The sequence below is a fragment of the Hemitrygon akajei genome, chromosome 16, assembly GCF_048418815.1.
Source record: "Hemitrygon akajei chromosome 16, sHemAka1.3, whole genome shotgun sequence".
NCBI classification, from domain to species: Eukaryota; Metazoa; Chordata; class Chondrichthyes; order Myliobatiformes; family Dasyatidae; genus Hemitrygon; species Hemitrygon akajei.
Window position 1 is genome coordinate 57861221 of NC_133139.1, and position 20204 is coordinate 57881424.

Genomic DNA, 20204 nt, shown 5'->3' on the forward strand with positions numbered 1-20204 from the left:
CCATCATTTTAGAGGGAGGGAGCTGGAGCTGGGTAGAGTCAGTGAGTAATAGTTGGAATTCATTAAGCTTGAGCAAAAAATCTGGAAGAGGCCAAAATAAATTCTATGTAGTTTTAAATAAGTAATAAAAGGTGAGTTATACTACTCTGAGTAAATTAGTAAAAGTGAATTAGAAATGGAAATTGAATGCATTGTAAAAGCAAAATTAGCCTTGTAGCAACGTGATGTGTTTTCGAAAAGATAGTCAAGCAGACAGTAAACAAATTCCCTTAAAGAAAAGAAGTGAGTTGCATGTCTAGAGATCTGTGAATCACGGTGTGCAGAAGGTGAATTAGGGTAAATCTGAGAAACGTGTCCAATAATGAGAGCTTAATATGCCCAAAAGCCTGGAAGAATGTAACGGTGAAATTCCAAAAGCAAAGAGTGGGAATAAGAGAATAACAGCAAATAAAACAAGAAAAAAGATCCAAAGTTAGATATAGGTAGAGCAAATGCAAACAGGCTTTTCCCAATGAGGTTGGGTGAAACTAGAACTAGAGGTTAACGGTGAAATGTGAAGTATTTAAGGAGAACCTGAGGGACAATGTTTTCACTCGAACGATGGTGAGAGTGTGGAACAAGCTGCTGGTAGAAGTGGTGGATGTGGGTTCAGTTGCTACATTTAAGAGAAGTTTGGGTAAGTACATGGATGGGAGGGGTATAGAGTGCTCTGGTCTGGATGTGGTTTGATGGAACTAGGCAGAATAACAGTTCAGCAGAAATTAGATGAGCCAATGGGCCTGTTTCCGTGCTGTATACTCTAACTCTATAATATCTTATAATAGCATGAAGAGCAAGAAGATAGCAAAGGGGTAAAGGAAGCCTATGGGAATATAAAAGGTCTTGTGTGGTGCAGAGAATGATAAGATTGCACTTTATTATCTCAGCTCTCATTAAACTAGGTGCCCCTGCCACTAATCTGTATTCAATATGACCATGGCTGATCTGCCAGTCCCCTGTGAATCTTTCAGACATCCAGTTCCTTTGTAATGGCCTCAAAGACCCAGCTTCAGGGGAATGGGAAGCCATTATCAGTGTTTCAGGTTAGAACACTGCATTGGGACTACTGTGATGTTCTAACGTAGAGAAGTTTGAGGTCCAGCAGTTCATTGAAAAAAATCGGTGAGTAGGTTATTATTGAAATGGAGAGTGACTGCAAATGAGTGAAGTTCAGAGGGATCCAGATCCAACAATTGGCTAAAGGTTAGTGCAATGCTTTAGAGCACCAGCAACCCTGGTTCAACTCCTGCCGCTGTCTTTAAGGAGTTTGTACATTCTACCCATGACCATGTAGGTTTCTTCCAGGTTCTTCCAGTTTCCACTCACATACCAAAGACGTACGGGAAGACGCCAGAAGCATGGCTGCCCAACACATCCTCGGATTGTGTTGGTCATTGATGCAAGCAGCACATTTCACTGTATGTTTTGATGTACATGTGACAAATAAAACCAATATTACCTTTAAGCATGTTGGCCTTTATTACAAAGGGTTGGAGTTTAAGAATTGAAAGGTTTTGCTCCAGTTGTACAGGGTGTTGCTGAGGCTACACTTGGAATACTGCAGAGTATTGGTCCCCAAACATTTTTTTTTTAAAAGTATAGTATCATAGAAACATAGAAAGCCTACAGCACAATACAGACCCTTCGGCCCACAAAGCTGTGCCAAACATGTTCTTGCCTTAGAACTACCTAGGCTTACCCATTGCCCTCTATTTTTCTAAGCTCCATGTATCCATCCAGGAGTCTCTTAAAAGACCCTATCGTTTCCATCTCCGCCGCCGCCGCTGGCAGCCCATTCCATGCACTCACCACTCTCTGCGTAAAAGAAACTTACCCATGGTATCTCCTCTGTACCTACTTCCAAACACTTTAAAAATATGCCCTCTCGTGCTATCATTGGAGGAAGCCCAAAGGGCAATTGCTGGCTAGTTCCTGCGATGAAAGGATTGTCCAAACAAAGGTTGGTTCTGTATTCTTCGGATTTTCTGAAAATGAATGGTGACTAATTCAAACACAAGGTCCTTAGGAGGTTTAATAGAAAGGGTCTTGGCCTGAAATGTCACCTGTTCATTCCCATCCATAAATGCTATCTGACCTGCTGAGTTCCTGCAAAATTGTGTGCGTGTGTTCCTGTGGATTTCCAGCAACTGCAGAATCTCTTAAGAAGCAGAACTTTGGGTGACTAAAGGTGGACCAGAAGAGTGTAGATATAGTCAGATTTAGAGCTAGCAAAGGCATGGAGGTGGATATCAGCAGCTGATACAGGCTGCATGTTTCAGTGTGATACTCAAATGACTTTCTGTTCCTTGTTAGAACGATTTTGAAAAAAACAAATCCCAAAGAGATCAAGAGGAGAAATTGATCATCAGTGCGTGGTACAACATGGTAAGTACACAGTTCCACTGACAGTGTGGCATTTCTTATTGTTTTTTCCCTGAAGATCTGTAAGATTATTGAGGTGAATTCAAAATAATTCAGATTTTACTGTGTGCTTGGCTTGGCCAGAGAGCCTTTCTCTGGTGTCTGAGGCGCTCAGCTTTGATTAATAAACTTGCATAAACTTAGATCCTTTTGCAGATGTTAGGTGTAAGCAGAGTGGCCATTGTGTGAGTAAGCCAGTGTGGAGTTAATGCTTTGGTTCATCGAGACGTCCATGCAAAGAGGCGAAGGCTGTGTAGTATGGCACATAATTCTTAGACACATGTAAAAAAAAAATCTGTAAAGCAAAGCTGCTTTCAAAAACAATGAAATGAAAAGTTTCCAAATGTCAAAAAATTAACTATAAAGAGCAGTCACCATCATGATTACCTTTACGTGCTGTGTCGTATAACATAAGCGGTCATGGTCCATCTATCCATGCCCTTGATTGTTCACAGAAGTGGTTTGCCATTGCCTTCTTCTGGGCAGTGTCTTTACAAGACGCGTGACCCCAGCTATTATCAATATTCTTCAGAGATTGCCTACCTGGCATCATTGGTCGCATAAACATGACTTATGATATGCACTAGCCACTCGTATGACCATCTACCACCTGCTTCCATGGCTTTATGTGACCCTGATTTGGGGAGGGTAGGGAGGAAACAAAGTGTTATCATATGGCAACAATGAATATAGAATTGAGACAGGTTTTTTATAAACAAATTAAACATTATTTAAACTCAGCTCAACAACAAAATGAAAAGTAAACAAACGACTAACTTAACCAGAAGTTAACTGCTATACGGCAACTGGAACAGTTCTTAAAGCGATATATGCGAGCAAAGTTCTTAAAGCAATAAATGCAAAAGTCCAAATGATTTACACAGTCAATTGGGAGAGCCTTTCCTGAAGTAACAAATTCCTTGACAACGTGACGTTACTGCTGATCCCAGTTGAAGTATGCCTTGCCCGAAAGACTCACGATGAAGGAAATAAAAACAGCTTAAAGGAACTGACCTTCCTTGGCGAATAACGCTGCATCCAACCCTTTCTGCTTTCATAATGCAGGGGCTATCTTGGATGCAGGTTACTACCTTCTGAACAAGGATTCAATAAGGTCGATCCTGTAGTAAACCGTCGAAGACACCAACTTTTCTTGATCCTTCGAGTTCCTGCTCTTCAATAAATTCTTCACTCTCCAACTGGACTAAGCTGGCAGCGTTGTGGCAGAACTGCCGGCAATAACCCTTTGAGACTTAAGATAGAAAGTAAAACTATACCTGTTATACCTGTTGGAATAGGCCATCACATGACCTCTCTCTAGTGGGAAAATTACATCATGTGACCTCACACTGGCGGGAAATTACATCACCCCACCATCACAAGACCATTATATCATGCTCACCAGATACTTAATTACATCATGGTCATAAGACAGTCACAAGATACCCACAGGATATGTAACACTTCTCTCAAAAAAAATTTTTGTCTGTCAAGAACAAAATTTTAACAGTTAACTATTTACAAAAAAAGTACAAATAAAATTTACAACATACACAATACACATAGTATTATTATATAGCACCTTACAAATTACTATACAGTATGAGTGTTACAATGTTAAAATATCACTCCATTAAAAAATTACATTGTACATTCAGCATCAAGATAGACAAACAGCAATCACATTATCTTTGCCTTTAATATGAGTTATCAAAATATTATACTCCTGTAACATCAAACTCCAATTTAATAACCTTCTATTTTTGTTTTTCATCTTACTCAGAAACACTAACAGATTATGATTGGTGTAAACTATGAGTGGCTTTTGAGTTGTACCAACATACACATCAAAATGTTGTAAAGCTAAAGCAAGAGATAATAATTCTTTTTCTATAGTTGAATAGTTTATTTGGTGCTCATTAAATATCCTAGAAAAGTAAGCTGCTGGATGATAGACCTCGTCACCCTCATTCCTTTGCAGTAATACTGCTCCTGCAGCCTCATCGCTAGCATCTACAGCTAATGAAAATGGTATTTCAAAGTCAGGTGTCCTGAGCACAGGTTGATGACATATCATAGTTTTCAGTTTCTCAAATGCTTCCTGACAAAACACTGTCCACACAAACTTTTCATTTTTCTTCAAGAGGTTAGTTAATGGAAGGGCAATATTAGCAAAATTCTTGCAAAATTTTCGGTAATATCCTACCATTCCCAAGAATCTTCTGTGAGTTTTTTTCCCAGTTGGAGTGGGGACCTCTAAAATTGCCCAAACTTTTGCCTTAACAGAAGCTACCTTACCTTGACCCACAACACAACCAAGGTAAGTCACAGTGGCATGACCCAATTCACTTTTAGCTAGGCTAATAGTTAAGTTAGCTTTTGAAAGACTTTAAAATAGTTTCTCCATTGCAGTAATATGTGCTTCCCAAGTATTATTTCCTGTAACTAAATCGTCAATATAGGCATCTGTATCTTTTAACCCATGAATCACAGAATTAATCATCCACTGTAAAGTACCTGGGGCATTCTTCATCCCAAATGGAAGAACATTATATTCATATAACCCAGATGGGGTTACAAATGCAGAAATCTCTCTACCACTGTCTGTCAATGGAACACACCAATACCCTTTCAATAAATCAATCTTTGTAAGGAGCTTTGCTTTTCCAACTTTATCTACAGAATCATCCACTCTAGGAAGATGTGTAAAGATTTTGGCATTATGAGATGATTTTTAACTCTGAGATGTAACCTAGCTAACATTGATGAGACTCCTCAACTCTGAGGTGTAACTCCCAGGTAACACTGATGAGAATCCTCAATGCTGACTCGGGCAGCGGGAGACTGGAGTGAGCTTGGGACAAACGTTACCTCCTGTCTCCCCCGCGCTCCTCAGTCCTTCGCATTATATATGGGGAAGTCAGTGGCAACGAGGGAGGCGTTTGATTGGCTGGACAAAGCGGGGATAAGTACGGGATTGGCCGAGTGAATTCAAGTGACAGAGGGGGGCACGGTGCGTGTGAGCAGAGGCGATGGGTGAGCTGAGAGGCCCTGAGGGGTGAAATACTTAATCAACTCTCACGATCGTGAATTTATGAGTGAAACGATATACAATGATTATCTCAGATGTTGATTTTAAAAGCAATACTCTGACAATCAGTTACTTACTTAACTTATATGTTAATTCTGTTATTCTCTCCTTTTGATTAAATAAACAACGAGACCACTATCTACACAACACAACCACCTACTACCACTTCTCAAGGCACAGTGGCAGCTGGCTGAGTGATGACTCATGACTCATCATTCAAGGACACAAGCCACTCTTTGTCGCACCCCCTGAAATTCCATCTCGCACCTCCGGTTGGGAACCCCTGCTCTAGAACTTGAAATCAAGGGTTGAAGATAGGGTGTTAGGGAACTGGAGCTGGATGAACTTCGGATCATTTGGGAGGCAGAAATAGACAGGAGGAGTTTCAGGGAGATAGTCAACCCTAGGAGTCAGGAGACAGGTAGCTGGGTGACTGTCAGGAGAGGGAAGGGGAATAGACAGGAAGAGCAGAGCACCCCTGTGGCCATTCCCATCAACAATAAGTATACCGTTTTGGATACTGTTGGTGGGGATGACCTACCACGGACAAGTTGCAGTGGTTGCGTCTCTGGCACCAAGACTGGACCCTCAGCTCAGAAGAGAAGGAGGGAAAAGAGGAGAGCAGTAGTGATAGAGGATTCGATAGTTAGGGGAACAGATAGGAGGTTCTGTGGAAGAGATCGAGAATCCCGAATGGTCTGTTGCCTCCCTGGTGCCAGGTTCCACGATATTTCGGATCGAGTTCTCAGTATTCTCAAGAGGGAGGGTGAGCAGCCAGATGTCGTGGTCCATGTAGGGACCAATAACGTGGGTAGGAAGAGTGAGGACGTCCTGAACGGTGAGTTTAGGGAGCTAGATGCCATGTTAAAGGACTGGACCTCTAGGATAGCAATCTCAGGATTGCTACCAGTGCCACGTGCTGGTGGGTTCAGAAATAGTAAGACAGTGCAGATCAACATGTGGCTGAAGACATGGTGCAGGAGGGAGGGCTTCAGATTTATAGATGGGCAGTTTTCCAGGGAAGGTGGGACCTGTTCCGGCTGGACGGTTTACATCTGAACTGGAGGGGGACAAATACTCTGGCAGGTAGGTTTGCTAGAGAGGCTCCAGTGGATTTAAACTAGATATGAGGGGGGAGGGGAACCAGAGTGTAGGAACAGATGTATGGGAGAAAGAAGAAACAGAAGACAGTAAAGTTCTTTGTACTATTAGAGGTAAACAGACAGGAAGAGGTGGAGAATTTCTTAAATGCATTTATTTTAATGCTAGGAGCATTGTAAGAAAGGTGGATGAGTTTAGTGCATGGATTGATACCTGGAAATATGATGTTGTAGCTATTAGTGAAACATGGTTGCAGGAGGGGTGTGATTGGCAACTAAATATTCCTGGATTTCGTTGCTTCAGGTGTGATAGAATCAGAGGGACAAGAGGGGGAGGTGTTGCGTTGCTTGTCAGAGAAAATATTACAGCGGTGCTCTGGCAGGATAGATTAGAGGGCTCACCTAGGGAGACTATTTGGGTGGAATTGAGGAATGGGAAAGGTGTAGTAACACTTATAGGGGTGTATTATAGACCACCTAATGGGGAACGAGAATTGGAGGAGCAAATTTGCAAGGAGATAGCAGATATTTGTAGTAAACACAGGGTTGTGATTGTGGGAGATTTTAATTTTCCACACATAGACTGGGAAGCCCATACTGTAAAAGGGCTGGATGGTTTGGAGTTTGTAAAATGTGTGCAGGATAGTTTTTTGCAGCAATGCATAGCGGTACCGACTAGAGAAGGGGCAGTGTTGGATCTTCTGTTAGGGAATGAAATAGGTCAGGTGACAGAGATATGTGTTGGGGAGCACTTCCGGTCCAGTGATCAATGCCATTAGTTTCAATATAATTATGGAGAAGGATAGGACTGGACCCAGGGTTGAGATTTTTGATTAGAGAAAGGCTAACTTTCAGGAGATGCAAAAGGATTTAGGAGTGGATTGGGACAAGTTGTTCTATGGGAAGGATGTAACAGAGAAATGGAGGTCATTTAAAGGTGAAATTTTGAGGGTACAGAATCTTTATGTTCCTGTTAGGTTGAAAGGAAAGGTTAAAAGTTTGAGAGAGCCATGGTTTTCAAAGGATATTGGAAACTTGGTTAGGAAAAAGAGAGATATCTACAATAAATATAGGCAGCATGGAGTAAATGAGGTGCTCGAGGAATATAAAGAATGTAAGAAGAATCTAAAGAAAGAAATTAGAAAAGCTAAAAGAAGCTACGAGGTTGCTTTGGCAAGTAAGGTGAAAATAAATCCGAAGGAATTGAGGAATGGGAAAGGTGTAGTAACACTTATAGGGGTGTATTATAGACCACCTAATGGGGAACGAGAATTGGAGGAGCAAATTTGATTAATTTGATTAATTTGATTAATTTGATTAACTATCTATTAATATAATACAGTTATATTAATAGCAAAAGGATAGTGAGGGATAAAATTGGTCCCTTAGAGAATCAGAGTGGACAGCTATGTGTGGAGCCAAAAGAGATGGGGGAAATTTTGAACAATTTCCTTTCTTCGGTATTCACTAAGGAGAAGGATACTGAATTGTGCAAGGCAAGGGAAACAAGTAGGGAAGTTATGGAAACTATGACGATTAAAGAGGAGGAAGTACTGGTGCTTTTAAGGAATATAAAAGTGGATAAATCTCCGGGTCCTGACAGGATATTCCCTAGGACCTTGAGGGAGGTTAGTATCGAAATAACAGGGGCTCTGACAGAAATATTTTAAATGTCATTAGAAACAGGGATGGTGCCGGAGGATTGGCGTATTGCTCATGTGGTTCCATTGTTTAAAAAGGGTTCTAAGAGTAAACCTAGCAATTATTGGCCTGTCAGTTTGATATCAGTGGTGGGTAAATTAATGGAAAGTATTCTTAGAGATGGTATATATAATTATCTGGATAGATAGGGTCTGATTAGGAACAGTCAACATGGATTTGTGCGTGTAAGGTCATGTTTGACAAATCTTACTGAATTTTTTGAAGAGGTTACAAGGAAGGTTGACAAGGGTAAAGCAGTGGATGTTGTCTATATGGACTTCAGTAAGGCCTTTGACAAGGTTCCACACGGAAGGTTAGTTAGGAAGGTTCAATCGTTAGGTATTAATATTGAAGTAGTAAAATGGATTCAACAGTGGCTGAATGGGAGATGCAAGAAAGTATTGGTGGATAACTGTTTGTCAGGTTGGAGGCCGGTGACTAGTGGTGTGCCTCAGGGATCTGTACTGGGTCCAATTTTGTTTGTCATATGTATTAATGATCTGGATGAGGGGTGGTAAATTGGATTAGTAAGTATGCAGATGCTACTAAGGTAGGTGGCGTTGTGGATAATGAAGTGGGTTTTCAAAGCTTGCAGAGAGATTTAGGCCAGTTAGAAGAGTGGGCTGAAAGATGGCAGATGGAGTTTAATGCTGTTAAGTGTGAGGTGCTACATTTTGGTAGGAATAATCCAAATAGGACATACATGGTAAATGGTAGGGCATTGAAGAATGCAGTAGAACAGAGTGATCGTAGGAATAATGGTGCATAGTTCCCTGAAGGTGGAATCTCATGTGGATAGAGTGGTGAAGAAAGCTTTTGGGATGTTGGCCTTTATAAATCAGAGCATTGAGTATAAGAGTTGGGATGTAATGTTAGAATTGTACAAGGCATTGGTATGCCGAATTTGGAGTATTGTGTACAGTTCTGGTCACCGAATTATAGGAAAGATGTCAACAAAATAGAGAGAGTACAGAGAAGATTTACTAGAATGTTACCTGGGTTTCAGCACCTCAGTTACAGGGAAAGATTGAACAAGTTAGGTCTTTATTCTTTGGAGCGTAGAAGGTTGAGGGGGGACTTGTATTTAAAATTATGAGGGGGATAGATAGAGTTGACGTGGATAGGCTTTTTCCATTGAGAGTAGGGGAGATGCAAACGAGGACATGAGTTGAGAGTTAGGGGGCAAAAGTTTAGGGGTAACACGGGGGGAATTTCTTTACTCAGAGAGTGGTGGCTGTGTGGAACGAGCTTCCACTAGAAGTGGTAGAGGCAGGTTCGGTATTGTCATTTAAGGTAAAATTGGATAGGTATATGAACAGGAAAGGAATGGAGGGTTTTGGGCTGAGTGCGGGTCAGTGGGACTAGGTGGGAGTAAGCATTCGGCACGGACTAGAAGGGCCGAGATTGCCTGTTTCCGTACTGTAATTGTTATATGGTTCTATGGTTATAAGATGAAAGGTGAAATATTTAAGGCGAACATGAGGGGAAATTTCACTGAGGGTGGTGAGAGTGGGAATGAACTGCCAGTGGAAGTAGTGGATGTGGGGTCAGTTTCAGCATTTAAGAGAAATTTAAGGGCAATGGTCCAAGTGCAGGTCAATGGGTCTAGGCAAATTAATAGTACAGCACGGACTAGATGGCCCAAAGGTCCTGTTTCTGAGCTGTTATTATTTATGACTCTGTGACTCTATGAATCTGCTCCATCATTCAATCATGACTGATTTATTATCCCTCTCAACTGGATCCTCCTACTTTCTCCCCATAATCTTTGATTCCCTTACTAATTAAGAACCTATCAATCTCCCCCTTAAATGACACAAACATGAGGAAATCTGCGGATGCTGGAAATTCAAGCAACACACACAAAATGCTGGTGGAACATAGCAGGCCAGGCAGCATCTATAAGTACAGTCGACGTTTCAGGCCGAGACCCTTCGTCAGTACTAACGGAAGAAAAAGATAGTAGTTTTGAGAAGGGGAGTGGAGATCCAAAATGATAGGAGAAGACAGGAGGGGAAGGGATGAAGCTAAGAGCTGGGAAGTTGATTGGCAAAAGGGATACAAGGCTGGAGAAGGGTGAGTATCATAGGACAGAAGGCCTTGGAAGAAAGAAAAGGGGAGGGGAGCACCAGAGGAAGATGGAGAAAAGGCAAGCAGTTATTGTGAGAGGGAAAGAGAGAAAAATTTTTTTGGACTTGCAGCAAGAAGGCTGTGAGTGAACTGTTGATTTTTCGGAGCGAAGCGAGTTTTTTACTACTTGGGTTAAAGAGAGGCGAGACTGCGCAGGCACGTGACGTCAGCCAGTAGAGCATGAAAGATTTAAAAAGAAGGCAGCCGTATCCAGCAGGCAGCAAAGTGTGAGAGGTAGCAGAGTGACAGGGCTTTGGCTCAACGGGCTTAGGAAGTAACAGGACGAGGCAAGGTAGGAAGTTTGTGTGTGAAGCCAGTTTGCTGTGCTCAGTGTCAGATATGCGAGGTCCTGGAGTCCCCCAACCTCCCGGATGGCCATATCTGCGCTAGGTATGTCGAGCTGCAACTCCTGAGGGACTGAGCTAAGGAACTGGAGATGCAGCTCGATGAAATTCACCTGGTCAGGCAGAGCGAGGTGGTGATAAGAGAGGAGTTACAGGCAAGTGGTCACACCAGAGCCACAGGAGACAGATAAGTGGGTCACAGTCAAGAGAGGGAAGGGGAAGAGTTAGGTACTAGAGAGTACCCCTGTGGCTGTACCCCTTGACAGTAAGTACTCCAGTTTGAGTACTGTTGGGGGGGACAGCCTACCTGGGGAAAGCAGCAGTCGCTGTGCCTCTGGCACAGAGTCCAGTCCTGTGGTTCAGAAGGGTAGGGAAAGGAAAAGGAAGGAAGTAGTGATAGGGGACTCTGTAGTTAGGGGGTCAGACAGGCGATTCTGTGGACGCAGGAAAGAAACTTGGATGGTAGTTTGCCTCCCAGGTGCCAGGGTCTGGGATGTTTCGGATCGCGTCCAAGATATCCTGCAGTGGGAGGCAGAACAGCCAGAGGTCGTGGTACGTATTGGTACCAATGACATCAGTAGGAAAAGGGAAGAGGTCCTGAAAAAAGACTACAGGGAGTTAGGAAGGAAGTTGAGAAGCAGGACCGCAAAGGTAGTAATCTCGGGATTACTGCCTGTGCCACGCGACAGTGAGAATAGGAATAGGATGAGGTGGAGGATAAATGCGTGGCTGAGTGATTGGAGCAGGGGGCAAGGATTCAGATTTCTGGATCATTGGGATCTCTTTTGGGGCAGGTGTGACCTGTACAAAAAGGATGAATCCCAGGGGGACCAATATCTTGGCGGGGAGGTTTGCTAAGGCTACTGGGGAGAGTTTAAACTAGAATTGTGGGCTGGGAACCGAACTGAAGAGACTGGGGAAGAGGAGGTTAGTTCACAAAAAGAGAAAGCTTGTAGACAGTGCAAGAGGGAGGATAGGCAGGTGATAGAGAAGGGATGCGCTCAGTTTGAAGGCTTGAGATATGTCTATTTTAATGCTAGAAGTGTTGTGAATAAAGCAGATGCGCTTAGAGCGTGGATCAGTACTTGGAGATGCGATGTGGTTGCCATTACAGAAACTTGAATGGCTCAGGGACAGGATTGGTTACTTCAAGTGCTGGGTTTTAGATGTTTCAGAAAAGACAGGGAAGGAAGCAAAAGAGGTGGGGGCATGGCACTGTTGATCAAGGATAGTGTCCCAGCTGCAGAAAAGGTGGACGCCATGGAGGGATTGTCTACGGAGTCTCTGTGGATGGAGGTTAGGAACAACAAGGGATCAATAACTTTACTGGGTGTTTTTTATAGGCCGCCTAATAGTAACAGGGTTATCAAGGAGCAGAATAAGGATACAGATCCTGGAAAGGTGTAATACTAACAAATGTCGTGAAGGGAGATATTAATTTCCCAAATATCGAGTGGTATCTCCCTAGAGCAAGGGGTTTAGATGGGGTGGAGTTTGTTAGGTGTGTTCAGGAAGGTTTCTTGACACAGTATGTAGATAAGCCTACAAGAGGAGAGGCTGTACTTGTTTTGGTATTGGGTAAATGAACTTGGTCAGGTGTCAGATCTCTCAGTGGGAAAGCATTTTGGAGATAGTGATCATAATTCTATCTCCTACAATATCATTGGAGAGAGATAGGAACAGACAAGTTAGAAAAGCATTTAATTGGAGTAAGGGGAATTATGAGACTATCAGACAGGAAATTGGAGGCTTAAATTGGAAACAGATGTTCTCAGAGAAAAGTATGGAAGAAATGTGGCAAATGTTCAGGGAATATTTGTGTGGAGTTCTGCATAGGTACGTTCCAATGAGACAGGGAAGTTATGGTAGGGTACAGGAATCGTGGTGTACAAAGGCTGTAATAAATCTAGCAAAAAAGCTTACAAGAGGTTCAGAGAGCTAGGTAATGTTAGAGATCTAGAAGATTATAAGGCTACTAGGAAGGAGTTTAAGAAGCAAATTAGGAGAGTCAGAAGAGGCCATGAGTAGGCCTTGGTGGGCAGAATTAATGAAAATCCCAAGGTATTCTTCAAGTATGTGAAGAGCAAGAGGATAAGACGTGAAAGAATAGGACCTATCAAATGTGACAGTGGGAATGTGTGTATGGAACCGGAGGAAATAGCAGAGGTACTTAATGAATACTTTACTTCAGTATTCACTATGGAAAAGGATCTTAGTGATTGTAGTGATGACTTGCAGAAGACTGAAAAGCTTGAACATGTAGATATTAAGAAAGAGGATGTGCTGGAGCTTTTGGAAAGCGTCAAGTTGGGTAAATCACTGGGACCGGTGGAAATGTATCGCAGGCTACTGTGGGAGGTGAGGGAGGAGATTGCTGAGCCTCTGGTGATGATCTTTGCATCATCAATGGGGACGGGAGAGGTTCCTGAGGATTGGAGGGTTGCGAATGTTGTTCCTTTATTCAAGAAAGGGAGTAGAGATAGCCCAGGAAATTATAGACCAGTGAGTCGTACTTCAGTAGTTGGTAAGTTGATGGCAGTTAAATCCTGAGAGGCAGGATTTATGAACATTTGGAGAGTTATAATATGATTAGGAGTAGCCAGCATGGCTTTGTCAAGGCCAGGTCGTGCCTTTCGAGCCTGATTGAATTTTTTGAGGATGTGACTAAACACATTGATGAAGGAAGAGCAGTAGATGGTGTGTATATGGATTTCAGCAAGGCATTTGATAAGGTACCCCATGCAAGGCTTATTGAGAAAGTAAGGAGGCATGGAATCCAAGGGGACATTGCGTTGTGGATCCAGAACTGGCTTGCCCACAGAAGACAAAGAGTGGTTGTAGACAGGTCATATTCTGCAGGGAGGTCAGTCACCAGTGGAGTGCCTCAGGGATCTGTTCTGGGACCCTTATTCTTCGTGATTTTAAGTGTGAAGTGGTTCATTTTGGTAAGTCAAATATGATGGCAGAATATAGTATTAATGGTAAGACTCTTGGCAGTGTGGAGGATCAGAGGGATCTTGGGGTCTGAGTCAATAGGAGGCTCAAACCAATTGTGCAGGTTGATTCTGTGGTTAAGAAGGCGTACGGTGTATTGGCCTTCATCAATCGTGGAATTGAAGTTAGGAGCCGAGAGGTAGTGTTGCAGCTATATAGCACCCTGGTCAGACCCCACTTGGAGTACTGTGCTCAGTTCCGGTCGCCTCACTACAGGAAGGATGTGGAAGCCATAGAAAGGGTGCAGAGGAGATTTACAAGGATGTTGTCTGGATTGGGGAGCATGCCGTATGAAAATAGGTTGAGTGAACTCGGCCTTTTCTCCTTGGAACGAAGGAGGATGAGAGGTGACCTGATGGAGGTGTACAAGGTGATGAGAGGCATTGTTCGTGTGGATAGTCAGAGGCTTTTTCCCAGGACTGAAATGGTTGCCACAAGAGGACACAGGTCTAAGGTGCTGGGGAGTAGGTACAGAGGAGATGTCAGGAGTAAGATTTTTACTCAGAGAGTGGTGAGTGCATGGAATGGGCTGCCGCCAACGGTGGTGGAGGCAGATGTGATAGGGCCTTTTAAGAGGCTTTTAGATAGACACATGGAGCTTAGTAAAATAGAGTGCTATAGGTAAGCCTAGTAATTTCTAAAGTAGGGATGTGTATGGTACAGCTTTGTGGGCCAAAGGGCCTGTATCGTGCTGTAGGCTTTCTGTTTCTATGTTTCTAAAAATTGAAAATTAGGGATGGGGTAAGAAGAGGAGGAGGGGCATTAATGGAAGTTAGAGAAATCAATGTTCATGCCATCAGGTTGGAGGCTACCCAGATGGTATATAAGGTGTTGTTTCTCCAACCTGAGTGTAGCTTCATCTCGACAATGGAGGAAACCATGGATTGACATATCGGAATGGGAATGGGATGTGGAATTATAATGTGTGGCACTGGAAGATCCTGCTTTCTCTGGCGGACAGAGCATAGGTGTTCAGCGAAACGGTCTCCCAATCTGCGTCGGATTTCACCAATATATAGAAGGCTACACCAGGAGCACCGGATACAGTATCTCACACCAGCAGACTCACAGGTGAAGTGTTGCCTCACCTGGAAGGACTGTCTGGGGCCCTGAATGGTGGTGAGGGAGGATGTGTAAGGGCAGGTGTAACACTTGTTCTGCTTACAAGGATAAGTGACAGGAGGGAGATCAGTGGGAAGGGATTGGGGGGGATCGAATGGACAAGGGAGTCGCGTAGGGAGCAATCCCTGCGGAAAGCAGAAAGTAGGGGAAAGGGAAAGATGTGCTTGGTTGTGGGATCCCGTTGGGGATGACAGAAGTAACGGAAAATTATATGTTGGACACAGAGGCTTGTGGGGTGGTAGGTGAGGACAAGAGGAACTCTATCCCTAGTGGGGTGGCGGGAGGATTGGATGAGAGCAGATGTGTGTGAAATGGGAGAGATGTGTTTGATGGTGAGTGGATGGTGGTGGAAGAGAGGCCCTTTTCTTTTTTAAAAAAAAAGGAAGACATCTCCTTCATCCTGGAATGAAAAGCCTCATTCTGAGAGCAGATGCCGTGGAGACGGAGGAATTGAGAGAATAGGATGGCATTTTTACAAGTAACAGGGTAGGAAGAGGAATAATCCAGGTAGCTGTGAGAGTCCGTGGGTATACCAGTATAGGCTTGAAACATGAACTGTTCCACATAGCCAACAAAAAGGCAGGCATAGCTGGGACCCATACGGGTGCCCATGGCTACACCTTTAGTTTGAAGGAAGTGAGAGGAGCCAAAGGAGAAATTAATATGAGTAAGGACCATTTTACCTTATATTCCGTCTGGGTGTCCTCCAACCTGATGGCATGAACATTATTTTCTCTAACTTCTGTTAATGCCCCTCCTCCCCTTTTACCCCATCCCTGATTTTTAATTTTTTTTCTCTTTCCTTCTCACAATAACTCCTTGCCTGTTCTCCATCTTCCTCTGGTGCTTCCCTCCCCCTTTCTTTCTTTCAAGGCCTTCTGTCCTATGATTCTCCCCCTTCTCTAGCCTTGTATCCCTTTTGCCAATCAACTTCCCAGCTCTTAGCTTCATCCCTTCCCCTCCTGTCTTCTCATCATTTCGGGACTACCCCTCACCTTCCCACTTTCAAATCTCTTACTGTCTCTTTTTTCCATTAGTCCTGACGAAGGGTCTCGACCCGAAACATCGACTGTACTTCTTCCTATAGATGCTGCCTGGCCTGCTGATTTCTACAGCATTTTGTGTGTGTTGCTCCACTTTAAATGACTTGGCCTCCACAGATTCACCACCCCCTGCCAAAGGAAATTTCTTTTAACTTAGTTCTAAAGGGATGTCCTTTTATTCTGAGACTGCACCCTCTGAATAGTACCCAACAGGCTGGAAAAGTCTTCAAATGTGTCTCTCATCTAGAGGTCACACAAATTGCACTCTGTGCAGTGGAATAGCAGCCAAGAAATTGTACTCTGACCTTGAAAGTTTAGTTTTAACTTGTAGCGTTCTGAGGCAGAGATGGGATTTATAATTAATCCATTTTTTTCAAAGTGTTGTCTCTCAGCCCAAGAGGGGGTGGGATGGGTGTGTGGTCAATTTTTTGTGTTACTCATGTCCGGTATGCATCATGCTCTCTGTTAAAAATGTGCGCACAGTTTTTTATGGCAGCTCTGTTCTTTTACCGATAGACCAATGAAGATACATTGCAATGCAGTTCATTCTGCCTCATTCTTCTGCAGGGAATTGCTCTCCACCAGAAGGTAACAGATGAGCGGTCTCGAGGTCCTGGCCAATCACAGTCGTTCTTGGCTCAGCAAAGACAAGCCACTAATGCACGCCGGGTTTACCCGAAGCGGCTCCCAAGATAAGTGTGAAAAGTAACTGCAGTACTCAACTCATCCTCAGTCCAAAACCTGACTATTCTGCTCCAAAACATTAATGAGTTTATCATTTTCACACCCCACCCACACCCTTACAAGGTTCTCAACTGACCTGCTGGGGTGTTCTTATGGTTTTCTCTGCCGTTGCAATCAGTGAAGGGTTTGGGGGTAGAATCATGGTGATTTATCTGGGGGTAAATCAAAAGTGATATTGTGCAGATGCTGAACTTCTGAAATAAAGACAATGTGTCAGAAGTGCTCAGAAATTTCAGGGAACATCTGTCAGGGAGCTTCATTCGTCAGGTAGGTGTACTTGTCAGATCTGATAATGGACTGGCAGGTGACTGGACAAACAGGACAAACTGGACATCATTGTCTTTTCTCCCTTTACTGATGATTCTCAGAGACTCTGACCATTTCTCACTCCCCACTGATCACCACAACACCTACCCAGTCGATCCAAGTTTGATGGGAAGCTGTAGGGAATTGATTGCAAACAGGGGCTGGCCATTGTGAGTTTGCCTTTCGGTTAACACTAGATTGCATAGTACATTAAGTCCTTCAGTGATTTTTGCTTTCTTTCTAAGATCCATACTTCATATTAAAATGGAGAGAGTGTGAGTTCTATTGGTAACCCTTCAAACGCAGTTATATATCTGAGTGGTAACAACAGGCAGCTCAGAAAGATGGGTAGAACCAACTCAGAAACACGAGTGGCATCATCTTAGCCTGGAATACATGCACTTTACTGATAATGGTACCTGGTAAATTTTAACAAAGCGTGTGAAGCTGGCAGAATTTGCCCAGCGTTTCACTGCCATGGAATATGCTCTCCCCTTAAATTGCGTATTTTTTCTCTCCACCTACTGCTGAAGAAATTCTTTTTAATGATTCTCTTGTCCTTCTGGATAAGTAGTGGATGTAATTTTACTGTTTTTTTTCTGGCTAATTGATATTTATGTGTTTCTTGTTGCTGTAAGGGGGTGAACTGTCAAATGATCAGAAACCATAATGGTGGACAATTCTTTGAAGAAAAATTTTAGTTTCAATCTAAATATTTTGTAACATGCATCTGTATCGAGCAGCAACACTAGGGATGTATTATGGAGACTAGAATCTTCACTTGTTAATTTAAATAAAGATTTTGTCCTTTATATATCTACATAGCTGGCTGTCTGATTAATTTCTTAATAATTTGCCCTGGAATAATTGATAATGGATACTGAAACATAATGCAGAAAGTGAATCATTTTTAACGCAACAAGCCCATTGATTTAGAATTAAAAAGAATAGCCCACCCAGGTGTTTAAAGTGTCACATGTCAGCATATGGAAATGTAGTCACTAATATCTGTTCAGCTTATAGGGTGGGAGAGTTTTCAAGGGAACAAGGGTTGTGATTGTGGGAGATTTTAATTTTCCACACATAGACTGGGAAGCCCATACTGTAAAAGGGATGGATGGTTTGGAGTTTGTAAAATGTGTGCAGGATAGTTTTTTGCAGCAATACATAGAGGTACCAACTAGAGAAGGGGCAGTGTTGGATCTCCTGTTAGGGAATGAGATAGCTCAGGTGACAGAGGTATGTGTTGGGGAGCACTTCGGGTCCAGTGGTCACAATGCCATTAGTTTCAACATAGTTGTGGAGAAGGATAGGTCTGGACCCAGGGTTGAGATTTTTGATTAGAGAAAGGCTGATTTTGAGGAGATGCAAAAGGATTTAGAAGGAGTGGGTTGGGACAATTTGTTTTATGGGAAGGATGTAATAGAGAAATGGAGGTCATTTATAGGTGAAATTTTGAGGGTACAGGATCTTTATGTTCCTGTTAGGTTGAAAGGAAAGGTTAAAAGTTTGAGAGAGCCATGGTTTTCAAGGGATAATAGAAACTTGTTCAGAAAAAGAGAGAGATCTACAATAAATATAGGCAGCATGGAAAATAGGAGCTCGAAGAACATAAAGAATGTAAGAAGAATCTTAAGAAAGAAATTAGAAAAGTTAAAAGAAGCTACGAGGTTGCTTTGGCAAGTAAGGTGAAAATAAATCCGAAGGTTTTCTACAGTTATATTAATAGCAAAAGGACAGTGAGGAATAAAATTGGTCCCTTAGAGAATCAGAGTGGACAGCTATGTGTGGAGCCAAAAGAGATGGGGGAGATTTTGAATAATTTCTTTTCTTCGATATTCACTAAGGAGAAGGATATTGAATTGTGTAAGGTAAGGGAAACAAGTAGGGAAGTTATGAAAACTATGACAATTAAAGAGGAGGAAGTACTGGTGCTTTTAAGGAATATAAAAGTGGATAAATCTCTGGGTCCTGATAGGATATTCCCTAGGACCTTGAGGGAAGTTAGTGTGGAAATAGCAGGGGCTCTGACAGAAATATTTCAAATGTCATTAGAAACGGGGATGGTGCCAGAGGATTGGCGTATTGCTCATGTTGTTCCGTTGTTTAAAAAGGGTTCTAAGAGTAAACCTAGCAATTATTGGCCTGTAAGTTTGACATCAGTGGTGGGTAAATTAATGGAAAGTATTCTTAGAGATGGCATATATAATTATCTGGATCGACAGGGTCTGATTAGGAACAGTCAACATGGATTTGTGCATGGAAGGTCATGTTTGACAAATCTTATTGAATTTTTTGAAGAGGTTACTAGGAAGGTTGATGAGGGTAAAGTAGTGGATGTTGTCTATATGGACTTCAGTAAGGCCTTTGACAAGGTTCTGCATGGAAGGTTAGTTAGGAAGGTTCAATCGTTAGGTATTAATATTGAAGTATTAAAATGGATTCAACAGTGGCTGGATGGGAGATGCCAGAGAGAAGTGGTGGATAACTGTTTGTCAGGTTGGAGGCCGGTGACTAGTGGTGTGCCTCAGGGATCTGTACTGAGTCCTATTTTGTTTGTCATATACATTAATGATCTGGATGAGGGGTGGTAAATTGGATTAGTAAGTATGCAGATGCTACTAAGGTAGGTGGCGTTGTGGATAATGAAGTAGGTTTTCAAAGCTTGCAGAGAGATTTAGGCCAGTTAGAAGAGTGGGCTGAAAGATGGCAGATGGAGTTTAATGCTGATAAGTGTGAGGTGCTACATTTTGGTAGGAATAATCCAAATAGGACATACATGGTAAATGGTAGGGCATTGAAGAATGCAGTAGAACAGAGTGATCGTAGGAATAATGGTGCATAATTCCCTGAAGGTGGAATCTCATGTGGATAGGGTGGTGAAGAAAGCTTTTGGTATGCTGGCCTTTATAAATCAGAAGATTGAGTATAGGAGTTGGGATGTAATGTTAAAATTGTACAAGGCATTGGTAAGGCCGAATTTGGAGTATTGTGTACAGTTCTGGTCACTAAATTATAGGAAAGATGTCAACTAAGTAGAGTGAGTACAGAGAAGATTTACTAGAATGTTACCTGGGTTTCAGCACCTAAGTTACAGAGATAGGTTGAACAAGTTAGGTCTTTATTCTTTGGAGCGTTCTTTGGAGGTTAAGGGGAGACTTGATAGAGG

The 20204-nt window shown here is 42.6% G+C and overlaps 1 protein-coding gene across 2 annotated transcripts in view; it reads left to right on the forward strand.

The window, feature by feature from the left end:
• hook2 (hook microtubule-tethering protein 2) overlaps positions 1 to 17855 on the forward strand; it is a 112605-nt gene extending 94750 nt beyond the window's left edge. For both annotated transcript variants that reach the window (XM_073068953.1, XM_073068954.1), the window contains exons 21-22: positions 2353 to 2424; positions 16553 to 17855. In XM_073068953.1, coding sequence (XP_072925054.1) covers positions 2353 to 2424; positions 16553 to 16681 — 201 coding nt within the window. In that variant the 3' untranslated portion in view covers positions 16682 to 17855. The remainder of the gene's footprint in view (positions 1 to 2352; positions 2425 to 16552) is intronic.
• The last annotated feature ends 2349 nt before the right edge of the window (positions 17856 to 20204 follow it).